Raw genomic sequence first — 18191 nt, 5'->3', positions numbered from 1 at the left:
TTTGCAGGGTACATAAGATACAAGGTGAAGCAAGGTCCTGTGGGAAACATTCTGAGGCCAGTTTCCCAGAGTGCAGCAGTGCATGGAATCCAAGATCGAGGCAACACTACAGGAACTTGTCCCAGGCTGCCCCTTCCTGTAGAAGGAAAGCTTCTTAATGCCAGACTCCTTTCTCCCTGTGTGTGAGAGAGGGCACTCCAGTGCCTCAGCAGAACCACCAAGTAACCGCCATCTCCTAAAAGCACTAATTTGAGCCAAAAATGGAAAAAAAAAAAACCAACAAGGCAAAATTGGCACTAACCAAGGATGCGCTATCATCCTTAAATAGGTTTGATTGGGAATATTCTTTTCGTCTTGTTTCCAAGGAGAAAAATGTGCAATTACTGTGCTCAAGAAAGAAAATGGAAAGCCGGGCATGGTGATGCATGCACTGCAGTAAGGGAGCTAGGAGAGGCAGAAGGATCCAGGGTTCGAGGCCATCCTCAGCTACACAGGCATTCCAGTCAAGCATAGATTACTCAAGATGCCATCAAACAAACAAAACAATAAAAACTGAGAGGACAGAAGACAGCCTCCTCTTGTTCCCGGCAACGCCCTGCTTGGAATCAGCACATGCTTCTCTTTTTATAAGTCCACAGCCATATCAGCATGCTGAGGTCCGGAAAGTGGGATGCCAGGCCCCTGCCAGTCTGTTTGCTGCCCTTCTGCCTTCAACCAACAGTGTTTCTCACGGTTTGAGGGCCTTGGACTTAAATGTAAGCTCAAGGCTGTGAGGGCAAAGCCAGCAGACTTGACCTCTGACACGGTGAGAAGGTCATCCCAAAATCCTGCTGAAATGTATCAGTCATATGAGAAGGTGGGGTCTTTCAAAGTCGAGGTCAGGAGGGCTGCAGCTCCAGGAAGGGATTGGGGTTGTTAATCATGGGGCCAGTTAGAAAAGTGAACCTGGCTTCCAGGACTCTTCTCACTCCTCTCTCCTGCTCTCTCACACAGTAACCCAGTCACGGTCTGTAATGGTGGCATAGGGAGTCCCTCAAGTTGATGACTCAACCCTGGCTTCCAGGACCATGAGCCCAAATAAATTCTATCCACTATAATCCTGTTATGATTCTGTTTCAGCTGCACAAAATAGTCACATTCAGAGAACGCCCCCAGGTCCTCCAGACACCAACCCTCCTAGCCATCCCTAGGTCCATAGGTCCCTTTACACAAGTTCAGTCTACATCTGAGTCAGCGAGCATCATGGGAAGCTGGGTCTACAGCTCTTTGTCCCTGTGCTGCCTCATAGGTTAACACCTGAGTGTTCGAGTTGTGCTCCAGGCACATGTAGTGCCAATGCAGTCTTGATTACTCTTTGTGAAGCAAGTCTAGGATTTGGCTTGCTATTTCAGAAAATGTTAAAGAGGGGGAAAAAAAAAAACCAAAAACCTCCGATAGTAACATCTCCATTTTGAGGAGTGGCACTCACAGACCACAGGATGGCAACCATTGTCCCCTGATACAGGTTCTGGAAATAGGCGTCCTGCTCCAGGCCGTTGTCATTGGCACAGAGGGCAGAGACATGCTCCCCAGCACCAGGCGGCTTCTGACCGCAGCAGGGGATTCGGGGGTGGGGAGTGGGGGTGGGCAGAATGTAGGGGACAGAAAACCCACCCCACCCCCCTGTGAGCGCAAGCACGGTGCTCTTAATTAGATACTGCAGCGCTGAGCACACCCCCTACACCTGCTAGGAAACCGAGGAAGCCCACGCACTCCTACGACAGACACTTCAAACCCACAGGGGTTGACACTGAGCCCAAACCAGTATGACATTATGATTAAACACTCCCACATTTTAATTTTAGAATGCAAGAGAGACTGTATGTCACATCAAATATGCCTTTGGAGTTTGAGCCAATAACAGTGAAACAGCTACAAACGGTCCCATCTTCCCTATGGAAGAAAGCCAGTAGATCCAGCAGCACTTAACCCCGCCCCCAGGTCTTAGCCCAAGCTAACCACGCCCCCAGGCCTCAGCCCAGGCTCCAACTCGATGGAAGACACACGCCTGGGAGGGGTCTTCCCCAGAGGGAGAGTTCTTAGTTCCCACAATTCTGCTGGGGACAGGGACTCTCCTATGTACTTGGATACTTGAATAGTGTCCATGTATCCTAAGCTATGACAACCAAAACTGTCCCCAGGGAGTGCAGAGTATCCCTGGAGACTGAAGCTAAGAGTTGCTGGTTGTCTGGCTTTGGCCACCCTAAGATGGTATAGGAAAGGAACGGTTGCCCCAGCCGTGCAGCGCTCCTCCAGGCTGAATCTCTGTCCACTCAGTGTCCTGCCCCAGACATTTTCACCCCTCAGAGCCGATGAAAAGCGGCTTCAGGGACCCCGAACCACGTGTGACACTTGTGCAAGATGCAGAACAAATGCTGAGCCTCCCGGGTGCAGATTCATGGGTGGTGTTTACTGCCATTTACAGCTCGGGTCAGGAAGGTCCCTGGCCTAGTTCCTCCTCCTTTAAAATTTTTTCTCTATCTGTACTTTATGTGTATGTCTGTTTGCTTGCATACATCTGTGCACCATGTGTCTACAGTGCCAGCCGAGGCCAGAGAAACGAGCCAGAGTTCCTGCAACTGCAGTTACAGGTGGTCGTGAGTGGATATATGGGTGCTGGGAATCAAACTGGGGTCCTTTGTAAGAACAGTGAGTGCCCTTCACTCCCTGAGCCATCTCTCCAGCCTCAGTTCCTCCTTCTGAAGATCCACCATGAGGCCACAGGCATGAAAGGTCCCCATGAGCAATGGTTCAGCCTGAAGCACACCCTTCCAACAACAAAACCCCACCCTGTGCCTGGAATGGATGTTCCTGCTCTGTATGCATGCACTCTATAACAATCTTGTGCCCCTCCAATCCTCTGCCTCTGAAGCTCAGGTGCACGGTGCCTTTCTGTGGGCCTCTCCCTTGTGTCTCTGTCCCTCTGACGCTATATATGGTATTTTAGTTTTACATATCCAAGTACATAGGGTTTTACTGCTGTGGACAGACACCATGACCAAGGCAACTCTTATAAAGGACATTTAAAAAGGACATTTAATTGTGGCTGGCTTACAGGTTCTGAGGTTCAGTCCATTATCAACAAGGTGGGAACATGGCAGCATCCAGGCAGGCCTGGTGCAGGAGAAGCTGAGAGTAGTACATCTTTATCTGAAGGCCGCTAGTGGAAGACACTTCCAGGCAGCTAAGGTGAGGGTCCTAAACCCACATCCATAGTAACACACCTCCTCCAAGGCCACACCCACTCCAACAGGGCCACACCCCCTCCAAAGCCATACCTCCCCAAGGCCACACCTACTCCAATAAGGCCACACCCACTCCAACAAGGCCACACCTCCTCCAAGGCCACAACCACTCCAACAGGGCCACACCTCCTCCAAAGCCACACCTCCCCAAGGCCACACCTACTCCAATAAGGCCACACCCACTCCAACAAGGCCACACCTCCTCCAAGGCCACACCCACTCCAACAGGGCCACACCTCCAAAGCCACACCTCCCCAAGGCCACACCCACTCCAATAAGGCCACATCCACTCCAATAAGGCCACACCTCCCAATAGTGTCTCTCCCTGGGCCAAGCATCTATAAACCATCACATAGGGCTTCCAGAATCATCTTACTGCAGATCACGTGGGCTCTGTCTTCCCTTTAAAGCCCTCAGTCCCCAAACACCAGGAAACCAGGCCACCATGCTCCATAGCATACACAGAGGCTCTCTTGGGTCTTTTTTGCTTCCTCTAACATTCCCTATCCGAGACTGCAATTACCACTCACTGAGCCCCAGTGGTGAGCTGCACCCATCCCTGAAACACCTTCTCCAGCCTGAGAGCCCCACCAATGGGTCTCCTGTTGCTGAGCTTCCCAGCTCCCAGGACTCAGTGGAGCCTCCCTCTCTCTTGCCGTCCTCCTCTGCCTGCATCGGGAAAAGGCTCTCATGTGCTTTGAACAATCAATAAATGTTTATCGAGCTTAAATCACCAGAGTCGGAAATCACTGTTCTTTGCTTGTGGTGCTATACCACTGCCTGGAAGGGCTTTTGGGAAAGCAGCAGAGAGAGAATCTGGGTAGGGAGAAGCTGGGTGGAGAAAAGCTGGGTAGGGAGAAGCTGGGTGACCATCAAAGCCCATTTGCCCAAGATTTCTCCTGCAGGTTCAGGAAATGGTCAGGAGACAGTGACCGGGAACTGGCTGTGAAGAATGGCCAACAGACCTTTGGGCATCTAGAGGCTTGCACACACAACAGATTCTTCTGTGACGTCTTTAGTCTTATCTTTGTTCACACTCATTCTCCCCACGTGTGTAGTGTGTGTGTATGTATGTATGTGTGCAAGTGTGCATGTGTGTATGTACACTCATGCATGTGTGTATTTCGGGGCCTGTGTGTGCAAGTATGTACATGTATGTGTGTGCAAGTATGCATGTGTATGCATGCATGTGTGCATTGTGGGCACGTGTGTGTATGTGCAGAAGTATGCATGCGTGTACATGCACACATGTATGTGTGCATTGGGGGGTATGTGTGTGTATTCAAGTGTGTGTGTGTGTGTGTGTGTGTGTGTGAGTTGGGGGCCATAGAGGTCAGAGGACAACTTTTAGGAGTTGGTCCACCTCCTTCCACCATGTGGGTCCCAGGGATTAACTTGGGTCCTCTGGCTTGGTGACAGGTGTCCTTACCTGCTGAACCACCTCGCCAGACCAGTCTTTGTTCTGCCTGAACCAGCCTTCCTTGAGATGCTCTTTTTAAGGGCTTCAGTCTGGCTTCTCTGTCACCCAAGCTGTGTCCACTCTGTGGCTTCCAGCTCTCCCACATCACTCCCCAATTGTCCCTAGGACCATCCTCAGAAGTCCTTGGGTCCGTGACAGAAACCTCCCACCTGCAGGAGATGAGGACTCTGCCAAGGACTTTCATCTTCTCATTCAGACAGACTCAGATTAAACTGCGGTTTCTGTAAAACTCACCCCCTCGATGCCTCAAATCACAGCTGCACGGGACGAAGGTGATAATTAGACGAGTTGGCTCTTCAAACACAAAGTCATGTGATCACGGACCCTCTTGGGACTACAAGCATGGGCAGTTTTACAAACAGCTAGGGACAGCAATGAAGAAGCATATTCTGGCCTTGGCAGGCTTGCACCGCCTCCCTCGGGTACTTTATTGGGGACTCTTATATCTTGTATGCTGTGAGTCAACTTGGACTCTCAGACTGTGCATCTCCAGAGGGGACTAGAGGGGCTCCTGGATGTCTCCCTGAACCTGCAGTGACTGCAATGGTGAGGGTGGGGGGAGGATGGAAGGGGTCCTCCCTGGGAAATGGCTTCCTCTGGCTAGCATGAATGCTAATCAGGTCAGCTAGTCTGCCCACAGAAATTAAGGGCGCCTGGGCTCCACCAACATGGTCCTGGTGATGCAATTATGAAATAACAGACCCAAGTTTCTCAGTGGTAATATAATTTTGCATCCTGGGGGAATACGACGGGCACGGCGGAATTGGATTACAGAAGCACCCGGGATGTACGGAGCTGTACTTGGAGCCAAGTTGGGAGGTCTGTGGAGTTCAGCAGCTCTTCAAAATGAACCAAATAGGACACACAGCAGCCACGGTACACTCAGTGAGTTTTCCCAGGGGTGCAGTGAGCCCTCAGCAGGCTGTGGGGCCAGCCTTCTTGGCAACTGATAAAAGGAAAATCTGGGTAGGAAGTGGGGACTGAAGGCCTTTCTTAGACCTTACAGTGAGAGTGAAGGACAGGGCTGGGCTCCACCAGACTCAAGCTCCCAGTTAAAACCAGCCGAAACCTCTAGAAAGCCACACAGGTGTCAGCAAAGCTGCCAACCATCCAGTAGGAGGTGCACTCCCCTACGGTCCAGTCTCACCATCCCTGTAACCTAGAATAGAGCCTAGCAGAAAAGTCAGCGTCAGACACGGCAGCTGCAGCAGGCTTAAGGAGAAGTGTAGACTTTTCGGGCGGGGCTACTTTGGCTCTCTCACCCCCACACAACTCCCCAGATGCTCAAGGCTCAGGAGTCACGAGAAGTCATCTGTAGGTGGGGTGGGGGAGACTCACCCCTTTCTCCAGTCATCCACGCTTTCATACTTTTGCCTAGTCCCAGAACACGGCTTGTACTGGCTGGTTTTGTGTGTCAATGTGACACAAGCTGGTGTTATCACAGAGAAAGGTGCCTCAGTCGAGGAAATGCCGCCATTTTTGAGACCCAACTGTAAGGCATTTTCTCAACTAGTGATCAAGGCCATTGTGGCTAGAGCCATCCCTGGGCTTGTCCTGAGTTCTATAAGAAAGCAAGCTGAGCAAGTCAGGGGGAGCAAGCCAGTAAGTAACACCCCTCCATGGTCTCTGCATCAGCTCCTGCTTCCTGACCTGCGTGAGTTCCAATCCTGACTTCCTTTGGTGATGAACAGCAATGTGGAAGTGTAAGCTGAATAAACCCTTTCCTCCCCAACTTGCTTCTTGGCCATGATGTTTCGTGCAGGAATAGAAACCCTGGCTAAGACACAGCCTACAGTGGAAGTGCTTCAAAGCCTCTTGATTTGCTGCATTACCTTAGTTCCTTTGAACAAAATGGGTCCCATGGCAACAGAATACAAACCACGAGCTTTGAGCTCTGAGCACTGGGGACAGAAGCCGGCCTGAGTAAAACAGTAAAGTGACTGTGACCATCGCCTACAGCAGTGTGGCTTAAAGGACACTCCGTGCCGTAACAAGACATCTTGGTAGTAATTAGGTGATCTCCCCACTCCCGTGCCGAGGATGAAACCCAGGGCGCCATGTTCATGAGGCAGTGTCCTCTACCTCTGAGCTAACCTCTACCTAGGAAGCTCCACATGATCCAAAGTACCCTCCCCTCCCCCCAGGACAGGACATCTGAGTTCCACTCACCCCCGCAGGAGCTTGAAGAGCATGCAGCCCAGGGAGAACCAGTCGGCGCTGCTGTCGTAGCATGTCCCCTTCTGCAACACCTCGGGAGCCATGTACCCATGGGTGCCCCTGGGGAGGGAAGGGAGATGGTCACAGGAGTACACTCTGGAATCTGGAGGATGACCCATCGCGAGCAGGAGGCCAATGACTGAGCCCAGAGAAGCAGGCACACCTACTGTACTGAGGCAACCATGAGTTCACAGGAGGAGGATGTGAAGGCAGTTTGGCTGAGGCATGTCCCTCCACTGACCACCAGGGTCAAGTCAACTGATCTGGCCAGCTTGGTGGGTGTCCATGAACACCCAAGGGTACATACGCCATGCCCAAGGTTTGTCCGAGGGACCAAGGCCCTTATCTGCAGCCCATCTGTCTTCACTGAGAGGATAAAAGGACCCTGGGGTATGCAGGTGTGGCCAGGGCTCGGCATCACAAGTCCCAGGTGGTGAACTGAACCCATGCAGGACAGGAGGCAGATTCAAATCCCTAGTTCCTTGGGGCGGGTGCTACTGACTTGCTCACACACACTGAGCATCGGCCCAGAAACCTCTGGCCAGTAAGGATCACGGGCGATCCCTGGAGCCCACGGGAGAGGCTTGAAGAAGCCACATAACACGTGATATGGGTGCTGGCAGATCACAGCCAGCCTGGCTCTCTGCAAGGCGCCAGCATAAAATCAAGAGAGCCATGCCGGGAACAGAGGAGACCTCTGCCAGGGTTCCTAAAACGTTTTCTGGGAAAGTTGAGTTTCAGCCTTGCCTGGAAGCCCTCTGAGGTGACTTTAAGGTGGTGTACTGGCTGGTTCTGTGTGTCAACTTGACACAAGCTGGAGTTATCACAGAGAAAGGAGCCTTGAGGAAATGCCTCCATGAGACCCAGCTGTAAGGCATTTTCTCAATTAGTGATCAAGGGGTGAGGACCCAGGCCATTGTGGGTGTGGCCATCTTATTGTGGGTGGGGCCATCCCTGGGCTGGTGGTCCTGGGTTCTATAAGAAAGCAGGCTGAGCAAGCCAGCAAGCCAGTAAGTATTATCCCTCCACGGCCTCTGCATCAGCTCCTGCTTCCTGACCTGCTTGAGTTCCTGTCCTGACTTCCTTTGGTGATGAACAGCAGCATGTAAGTGTAAGCTGAATAAACCCTTTCCTCCCCAACTTGCTTCTTGGTCATGATGTTTTGTGCAGGAATAGAAACTCTGACTAAGACAGGTGGTATGACCGAACCCCAATTTGGGAGTGGAGGGACGGCTTCCAGAGAAATCAAACAGGATGCTGTGTACAGGCAGGCTCTGCAGGTGTCCTCTGGAGTCAACCAGAACTATTCCTCACTGGTCTGCATGGCAACCAGATGCTCATCGATGGGTGGCGGGCAGATGGGCCCCTGGGAATACAGGAGAACAGCTCGGCAAGGACACGGTGGCACAGGTAAGCTCTTCACTGCTCCTTAAAGTAAGTGCAGGCTCCTACTAGTCCTGGCTGTGCACTCTATTCCGGAAGTTTTTCTTTCCACCTGCCAGGGTTCCTCCACAGTTATATCCCATGACCTGGGAGCCAACAGCCCAGGGGACCCCAGTAATCCTTATCTGCCTGGGGTTCTGCCAGGTCCAGCAGATACTCATGCCCAAAACTGTCACAAGAGGGGCAACATCGCCACCCTCTCTGCAAAAGAGAATAGATCTGATAGGTATTAAAAAAAAAAATCAAACCCAGGTCTATGTCACCAAAGCTATCGTTCAGTCCTAGTCACAAAATGCCTCAATAGAGAAATATTTAAAAAGACACGCTCCTGTGGCTTATCTGCATAAAGTGGTGACCTCAGCGCCAGCATTAAAACCAGAGGTTTTGTATCCTCAGTCCAATCTCTCTGTGAATAATTGAGATCGTCAGTGTCAACTGTCAACATGGCAGATCTGGAACACCAGGGAGGAATCACTCATTCCTGGGCATGCCTGTGACTATATTGCTTGGGTTAACTAAAAGTGGGCAGCACCATCCCCTAGGCTTGGGTCCCGGCTGTGTTAAGAGAACAAAGTAAACAGAATTATGTGCTGTTTCCTGCCTGGCTGTCTCCTGTCCTACAACTGGGATGCCCCTGCCAAGACATATTTTTAACCCAGAATTATGAACCAGATCAACCCTTCTTCTCCTAACCTGCTTTTGTCAGGGTATTTTTATCACAGCCAAGAAAAAGACACTGTTCAAATGGAGTTCCTCAGGAAGAATGACCCTCCGTTTGTGGCTGCTATGACTCTCAGGACCAAGGCAACCAGGCTGGTGGGATAAACCAAGCTCAGACACAGAGCTGAGGTTCTGGGAAGTTGAACTCTTACAAACTCTCCTACGCAAGCTGTAAGTACAGCAAACTGAAGATGTTAGCACACCGGAGAGTGGTGGCATTAAAAATTCAAAAGCAACTCTCAAAAAAAAAAAAATAGGCGGATGAACCACCTGGGTGAAGGGCAGGTAGCCACACTCTGTCAGAACACGGATGCTTTCAAAGAGTCTTATCCCAGCTTCCCTGCAAAGAGCAATGTACTCACAGAAACCATGGTGTTCTGTGTGACGTGTGGACACGTGACCATTCTGATTTAAGGCAGGCCCCGATAGAGCACCACAAGCCCACCCCTCTTCAGTTCCAGTTACACAAAAGAAGGGTCTGTAGTTTATTCTCCTCACAGACACATTGAACGGGAGGAAACTGGGTTCATCGCCAGAACCATTCGGCAGTGAGAACACTTGCTCAGAGGCTGGTAAAGTATGATTGCAAGAGATTCGGTGCTAGAAGGAGATATTTTAGTGGGTGCCTGTATGCGTGTACACAGGGGGCATACCCAGGCCATGGCTCGCCCTGTGGAAGTCAGAGGAACAGCTTACAGGAGTCAGGTCCCTCCTTCTATCATGTGGGTCCTGGGGACTGAACTCGGGTGCTATCTATCCACTTAGCCATTCACAGCGGAGAAGGAGACATTCTAAATGGCAAAGTGGGAGTTGGGGGTGTGACTTCACCGGCATGCTTCTCACAACTTCTTCTGAGCTGGGACAATGCCTGAGGTGGCCTCAGGCCTTAGCATTGCCACCACTACACAGGGTTCCGAGTCATCAGAGCTGGCTCAAGGGGCTGCAGCCTCAAGACATACTTTCTTTGTGGCAACCCTCCTGGGCTAACAGCATGACCTGTCAGTAAGTAGGTAGCTGGCTCCAAGCAGTTCCTGATTTCTCAGAAGTGTGGCAGAGGGAGATGGGAAATGGGGTCTGAGCCCTCCCTGGGGCATTCCGGGCAGCAGTCACATGCCTCTCTAGGGCACAGGCTCTGACAAACACCCTGGCAATGGCACCCACCAATTTATTCGCTTTAAGGAGGAAGAGACTGGAGGTAAAAGGGGTGAGCAGGCTCACAGAGTCTCACGGGCAGTGTGCATTCTGCTTCCGCAGAAACAGATCCCTTCCCATGAAACAGCCAGTTCCTGAGTAGGGGGTGGGGAGTGGGGGGTGGAGGGTGGTCCCCAGGAGCCAAGTCTGTTCTCACAGACAGTGACAGGAAACACAGTGCTCTTATCTCTGCTCCCATCATCTTGATACTGAATACAACACAGAACATGGAGCTGGTGGGGGAGGCAGGCAAGGAGCGCAGGTGGCCAGGTGGCATTGCCCGAACACAGGCACCATGATGCGGAAATGCAGCAAATGCAACAGGCATGATACTCACACACTGGCGTGAGGCTTCTTTTTAGAGAAATCGCAGGCCAGGCCAAGATCCGATATCCTCACATGCCCATATTCATCCAGGAGGATGTTCGCAGGCTGAAAGGAAAAGAGGTTCAAAGAGTCCCCCAAGAGCTCCAGAGGGTGCACCCCAACATCGTCTCATCACAGATGGCATGACCTTCACGAGGGAACACCCCAACATCACTTCATCATGGTCACCGTGATCTCTACAGGGTGTGTGTACCCCTATGTCATCCCTGGGGACTCTGGCATCCTCAAACCAAGGCAGCAGGACAATGAACCCAGAGAATCACTCTGCAGACCTCAGCAGGAAAGGGCTCTGAGAGTGACACCCCACCCACCCACACACACATACTAGAGAGTAATACCAGTGAGTGTTGGGGGACTGGAGGGTTCCCAACATGGGTTTGAAGCATGTCCTCCCATTACTCCAAGAGCTTCATATGTAACCAGCTCAGACATTCTGGCAACGGGGCCCAAGCTTTGTGCCACCTGTGTGGACCACAAGGTTTCCGAGAACATGGCTGCCAACAGCCGAATCAGGGAGGAATCTTACAGAGATGCACAGCTGCTGACCTGAGGGCTGGAAGTATCCCAGAACACCAGACCAGTCCTGATGGACAGCCCTCACTGACCAGGGCCCGACTAATTGGATCTGACCCCGACTCTGATCTAATCTGTTTCCATTCAGATTGGATTTGGTCGGTGCAGTCACAGAAATGAACACCGCCCCCCCCCCACACACACAAACTGCAGTCACCTCAGGAATATCTTTCTGCCTCGAAAACCTATTGTTTTGCCTAAAATAAAAGTAGCAGCAAGCTCTTACAGCAGGGAAACATGAATAACCATGAGTGACTATAATTACATTTGAATGAGAATTAAATGACATCATCGCCTGCTAATAGCTTAGGAACCAAGACAGGCAGGGGAATAAGGAGAAGCCATTTCGAAGGTTTCAATTAAGACACAGGGCATCAGCCCTGGGCTGTCTGTGTGTATCTGCTTCCTCATAAAATTCATGAGCAGCTAATGTGCCAGCAGCCAACCAGGGTCTGGCTACTTCTACTAGTTCAATTTAAAAAAAAAAAAAAACTATCTTTGCTCCTGTAGGTTCACATAAAAGCTAAGACTAATTATTTTAACTCCCTAAACACTTTGAGTTTCGTTTCACAGAAGTATTCTTTAAAAAAAAAATTATGGGCTGGAGAGATGGCTCGGTGGTTAAGAGCACCGACTGCTCTTCCTAGAGGTCCTGAGTTCAATTCCCAGCAACCACATGGTGGCTCGCAGCCATCTGTAATGGGATCTGATGCCCTCTTCTGGTGTGTCTGGGGACAGCTACAGTGTACTCATGTATAATAAATAAATAAATCTTTAAAAAAAATTATGTACCCAAACCAAAATGCAGCAATTTTTACTCCTAGATTTTAACGAGTCCTATTAGTAGCTGGGTCTGGTGACATATCTGTCATCCAGCAGCCCGGGAGGCTGAGGCAGGAGGATCTCAAGTTCCATGCTGCCCTGGGCTACCTAGTGAGGGCCCTATCTCAAACACACACACACACACACACACACCCCTCACAAAACCTAGAAGAAAGGAACACGACTTCCTTCTGGCCCATTGCATGTTTAGAACAATTCCAGAAGGAAACAGAAATGGGAGTCAAACACTTTCTCCAGGTGTTCTCCTATCCAATGGGCAAACTGTCTGTCACCCTCTTGCAGTGACGTATATTATCTTACGCAGGTGTGGAGGTTTGTTCTGTTGCTGTGAATTGTGGTGCTAAGTGCAGACCCCCCAAGACCTCATTGCCCTAGAGACCAGAGAGACAAGAGTCTTCACATAGTGATACTGTGACACTCTGCCTCCAGGTTAATTCTGATTGGTGAATAAAGTGCCAAGTTAATTCTGATTGGCGAATAAAGTTGCTGACAGCCAATAGCTGGGCAGAAGAGGCCCCAAGTTAATTCTGATTGGCGAATAAAGATGCCGACAGCCAATAGCTGGACAGGCGAGGTATAGGTGAGGTTTAGGGTTCCTGGGCTTGGGGATCTGAGGAGAAACATAAAGGGGCAGAAGGTGAAGGAGGAGAGAGAAGATGCCATGGGTTAGGAGTCAAGAAAACATGGCCCTGAGGGCTGGTGAATCAGAGTTAAGAGCAGCCCAGATGAAACATAGTAAGTAATAACTTGGGGTTATCGATAGGAAAGTAGATTCTAATAGCGTAGGGGAGAGATATCTGCCCACTTCTTGTGCTGTTTAAGGATTATTGTAAATATAAAGTCTCTGTGTGTCCTTTATCCAGGAACTAAATGGCCAAAGCAGGGGAGAAACCCTGGATTGGGATTCAATTCTACAACACACAGGTGTCTATAATCTGTCAGGGTCTCTGTCCTGGGTGACCTCGCTTGTTTGTTTGCTTGCTTTTTTGTTTTGCTTTGCTCTTTCACTAGTTTTCCCAACCTGGCACAAGCTGGAGTCACCCGAGAAGGGAGAACCATAACTGAGAACCTGTTTACATAAGATCAGGCTGTGGGCAAGCCTGTAGAGCATTTTCTTCATTATTGATTGATCGGGGAGGGCCCCACCCATTGTGGGTGGAGTCAGCCCATTGTGGGTGGAGCCATCCCTGGGCTGGAGGTCCTGGGTTCTATAAGAAAGCAGGCTGAGCAAGCCAGTAAGCAGCACCCCTCCATGGCCTCTGCATCAGCTCCTGCTTCTAGGTTCCTGCCCTGCTTGAGTTCCTGCTCCAAGTTCCCTGCATGATGGACCACAGGCTGTAAGAGGAGATAAACCCTTTCCTTCCGCGTTGGCTTTGGTCATGGCGGTTTATCACAGCGACGGAGTCCCTCAGTATGGCAGCCCCTCTTTTCTCCTTCTACTGTCTGCATCACACATCGATGCGCCGTGTCCCCATGGACACACGGAGCAACCACCCAGTCTCCCCGGATCCCGAACCCCTTCGTGGAGGGCCCATTTGAAAGCGCACCTCTAGAGTGCGAGGTCACAGTGCTCAGAGTCATTGCTTCTGAGCCGTGGGGGCAAAGACGGGGATGTGAGCACAGCTCAGAGAGGAACCACCGTGAGATGTCCCCAGGCTGAGCTATACCGCACAACCCACCCCTCTCCCTCCAACCAGCCTTGTCCCACAGGAGCCAGGACTGCATCTTTCTTTATCTTGGCTCACGCCCATCTTTATCCCTGTCAAGCTCTGACCAACGACAGGGCAAGATCCGTTCCATGGTGAGCAGCTACTGAACCATGATTATATACAAAAGTGGGAAATTGTAGGTTGGTGTCATTATACAGGTGAAAGCAGGTATAGGATAGAACACGCCTGTTATTGGATGAGAGGAAGGATGGGCGGGAGAAAAGTTTTAGAGAGGAGGAGACAGGAGTGAGGAGGAGGAAGCAGCTGAAAGAACATGGAGGCTGGCGTTAAGATTCCTCTCTGCACCTTTACAGGTTGTTATGAATGTTCTTAAGGGATGGATGTGTACAGGGCTTTGTGTGTCTAAGTGGGCAATTATATCTTATCAATTGGATCAGAGGTTACTGTGTTGTGTGTTCTTTCATGTGACGATTTAATTGAATTCAAGAGAGCGTACGATGGCTGGAGACATTCGGCTGCCACGGAATTGGGATGTATGTGTCTGGCATGGTGGCAGCCTGCCCTGGGAACTAGATGGGTGGAGAGATTGTTGCAAAGCTCAGAGAGTAGCCATCGGCCGTGTGATACGGGATGGAGCAGAGCGGGTGAGACGCTTTGCTGACTGAGATGAACACATCCAACAGATACCTTGGGGCACTGCAATGCCTAGTGAGGATTAAAAGACAGCATTTTATTTTAATTTTACAGCAACAGAAAATGCCCCCAAAGATGCTGGCCAGCCTCTTCTTTATCGTGTGTAACTCCTGGACTTAGTATCAGCTGCACCCAGCACCTTAGTAGGCACCGTGGTTGCCATGACAACAGGGAAAGGCCACAGGTACCACACACCTGCCCCAAATGTGGTCACACAGTGAACTACTTTGGGTGGAGACAGGGATAGGAAGACAAGGACAGGGCCCTGCTGCAGAGAAATGAGCTCGAGGGCCCTGGGCACACCCTGACCCGCCTCACCTTCAGGTCTCTGTAGACTACAAAGCAGGTGTGCATGTGCTCGAGGCCCAGGATGATCTCGCTGGCATAAAATCGCATCTCCTTCTCAGAGAACACCCCGTGCTGGGAGAGGTGGTAGTGCATGTCGCCCCCTGCAACCAGAGACCCAAGAGGGCAAGTCACTGATGTTCATTGAGAGGAGACAGAGGTCACCCCGCATTATAAGGGTGCTGGAGAAAAATGGAAAAGGCTCCACCTTTTGGCCTTAACTTAGGTCTTTGATTTCTGTTAGTTTGGCCAAAGGTGTGGATCATTGCAGAAACCATGCCTCATGGATGGGACAGAGCCACCATTTGGGGCTGCAGCTCAGCTGCCAAGGACATCGCCGAGCGTGGGCCAGCCTGGGGAACCTCTGGATTATTTACACCCTGCCCAGTAACTGAACCCACCCATGCCATCCACTCCTTGACCAGCCATTGTGCGAGACAACAAAACCCAAAATATGAACCTTACACTGGCCCCGTGGAGGGAGATTGGATACTGAGCCTGTCCAACAGACAAGTGTAGCTGGCAAAACCCAGGTGGTGGGGATCGGAGAGCCCTCCTAAAGCTGTCGCCCTGGTCACGTGTTCAGAATTGTTTTTTTTAACAACATGATATTGGGAAAAGGAAATAGCTTCGTGGCTTCAAGGGTCATAAGGCCCAGGTGTGGGGAGGGGGTGAATGTCTGATGTCGATTAGTGCCCTGGTAGTTCTTCCCTCCTCTTGTACATACTGAGACATCAATAAAGGGCTCCAAGCTCTTCCCAGTGGGCCAGCCTGGCCCTGGCAGGGAAGGGGCCTCTCTGCCGCCCCCCCTCCATGACCACAGCCTCCTTTCCCTACACACACACACACACACACACACACACACACACACACACACACACACGGCCTGCCCTATCGGCTCCGGCATCGTCTTGAACTCACTACCAACCTTTGTCCTTCCTATTCTGGGGCTCTATCTGAGCTCAAAGCACACACTTGAAACATAGTAAAACTTAAGGGAACTAACGAGAAAAGAAAAAGAAAAAGCAAGCAACTGAACCATCTGAATGGCTCATATTTTGTTTCAACTTTTCCTAAAGATACCCCGAGCGCTCCAATATCACATTCTCGCACTGAAAGCACTTTGCACATGAACGTTTTGTGTCTGCACCTTTTGGGGTTCATGGTTTCAGAGATGAGAGCGGAGTCCTGAGGATTCAGGAGGCAGGGAAAAGAAAAAAGCAGAATCCACACAAATCAGCCCTGGAAAGCCAGCTTCTAAATGCATGCCTATCTTTGGCCTACGTTCTTGGGAGATATTTCATTCCTATGAGTTGAGATCAGGACATAAGCTAAAGACCAAGGCCAGCTGTAGTCCAGAGGGCAAAACTTCACAGTCGGTATTTATTTTGTGAGAAGTTACTAGACCTGGCATCCCGGGGAGAAAATGGCAGGCTGGGAGAAATCACAGCCAATCTTGCAAGATGGATTTATCCAAAACCAAAGGGCATAGATGCCCCTAAACTACAATGAGAGTATAACTCTGGGATAGACTCATGGAGCCCAGCGTTGTCTGGGGACCACTGAACACAATGCAGTGCTCACGGGGCAGCCAGACATCTGGGGCTTGCTTACCGTTCATCAGGTCCAGGATGAAGCAGAGTTTGTCTGGTGTGTGGAAGGCATAGGTCATGCAGACAATGAAGGGACAGTCCTAGAGTGGACAAACAGAAGCCTGTGAGATGGACAGAAAGCATTCAACTGTCAGACACCTCACCACCGACTCCTGCTGAGCCCTCTTCTTGGATCTGAGTGTGATACATGCTGGTCACTTCAGGAGCCACAGAGCAACAGATCTAGCGGATGTCAAAGAGCCAGAGACTCAGTCCACCATGGGAACAGCGGGATGTGGGGTACTCTCTCACCCTGACTCATCCTGGCATTGTTCTTTCTGCTCCTGGGCCCCTTCAAAAGACCACAGACACCAGGAACAGGTTTGCCCTATGGTCTCTGCTGTCAAGCTTTGGGTCCCTGGCCAGTCAACTGTGTATTTGAGTCTCTGCTCTGAACTCAGAAGAGCCAAACGAGAGAGAAGTTATGTAGCATTTGTGTTATTGGAATGAATTAGCCTTTGAAGGAGGAAAACATACTGTCAAGTGACTGACAGAGTAACTCAACATAAACAGGCAACCGTGTCCTGTGAATCGTCCACGGATCCCACAGAATCCTAACAGAAGTGAAGGCTGACAGGCTGACTAATGTGTGCGGGACTAAAAACAGTCAGAAAGTGTGGACACGCTTTAGAAAAACAATCCAGGACAGTCACAGCGGTACACGTGATGACTCCTTACTGGGCTGGGAGAGGGCTCTGTAGGGCTGCACAGCATGAGGACCTGAGATCAGACACCCCACACACACATTAAAGAACAAACGGTTGAGTACACACTGGGGATGCAGAGAGGAAAGGGTCACTGGAGCTCGCTGGCCATATTTAGTATAGACAATCAGTGAACTCCAGGCTCACCCTGTCTCAAAAATCAAAGAATAGAACAACAGAGGAAATCAGCATTCACTTTGGCCTCCACAGGGACACACATGGGTGAGCATCCCTCACCCCTCTGTAAGGGTTAGTACACACACTTCACACACACACACACACACACACGTGTACACAAACACACACATACACACACAGGTACAGACAAACACATGCACACACACATGCACACACATGTACACACACATATACACAATATACATGCAAAGATATACACTTATATACAGATACACACATGCTATACTTATATACAGATACACACATGCTATATATACATGGGCACATGCCCACTCAGGTATACACAAACACAGAGGTGCATACATATGCACACAAACAGATTTACTGGTACACACACACACATACACATACAAGGACACACAGGTACACATACTCAGGTACATGCACAGGTACACACACATATGTACACAAACACACAAGTATGTATATGTATAGGCACATACCACATGTACATGTCTACATACAAGCACACACATATATATACTCAGGTGCATGCACACATGTATACAAACACACAAGTATATATATGTATATGCATATACACATATGCACATGTCTATATACACAGACACAGGTGCATGCATACATGTACACAAATACACAAGTATGTATATATGTATATATGTATATACATATACACACATGCACATGTCTATATACACAGACACAGGTGCATGCATACATGTACACAAATACACAAGTATGTATATATGTATATATGTATATACATATACACACATGCACATGTCCATACTCACACAGACACAGGTCCGTGCATACACATGTACACA

General features: G+C 50.1%; 1 protein-coding gene across 2 annotated transcripts in view; it reads right to left on the bottom strand.

The window, feature by feature from the left end:
* Grk3 (G protein-coupled receptor kinase 3) overlaps nucleotides 1–18191 on the bottom strand; it is a 110529-nt gene that overhangs the window by 19278 nt on the left and 73060 nt on the right. For both annotated transcript variants that reach the window (XM_087577781.1, NM_012897.4), the window contains exons 10-13: nucleotides 16461–16539; nucleotides 14820–14950; nucleotides 10673–10767; nucleotides 6934–7041 (exon numbers count right to left, since the gene is read on the bottom strand). In XM_087577781.1, coding sequence (XP_087433907.1) covers nucleotides 6934–7041; nucleotides 10673–10767; nucleotides 14820–14950; nucleotides 16461–16539 — 413 coding nt within the window. The remainder of the gene's footprint in view (nucleotides 1–6933; nucleotides 7042–10672; nucleotides 10768–14819; nucleotides 14951–16460; nucleotides 16540–18191) is intronic.

This window comes from Rattus norvegicus, chromosome 12 (genome assembly GCF_021556685.1).
Source record: "Rattus norvegicus strain SHRSP/BbbUtx chromosome 12, alternate assembly SHRSP_T2T, whole genome shotgun sequence".
In the NCBI taxonomy this organism is placed as follows: Eukaryota; Metazoa; Chordata; class Mammalia; order Rodentia; family Muridae; genus Rattus; species Rattus norvegicus.
The sequence above is the reverse complement of the archived record's forward strand: the minus strand, read 5'-3'. Positions and strand labels throughout refer to the sequence as shown.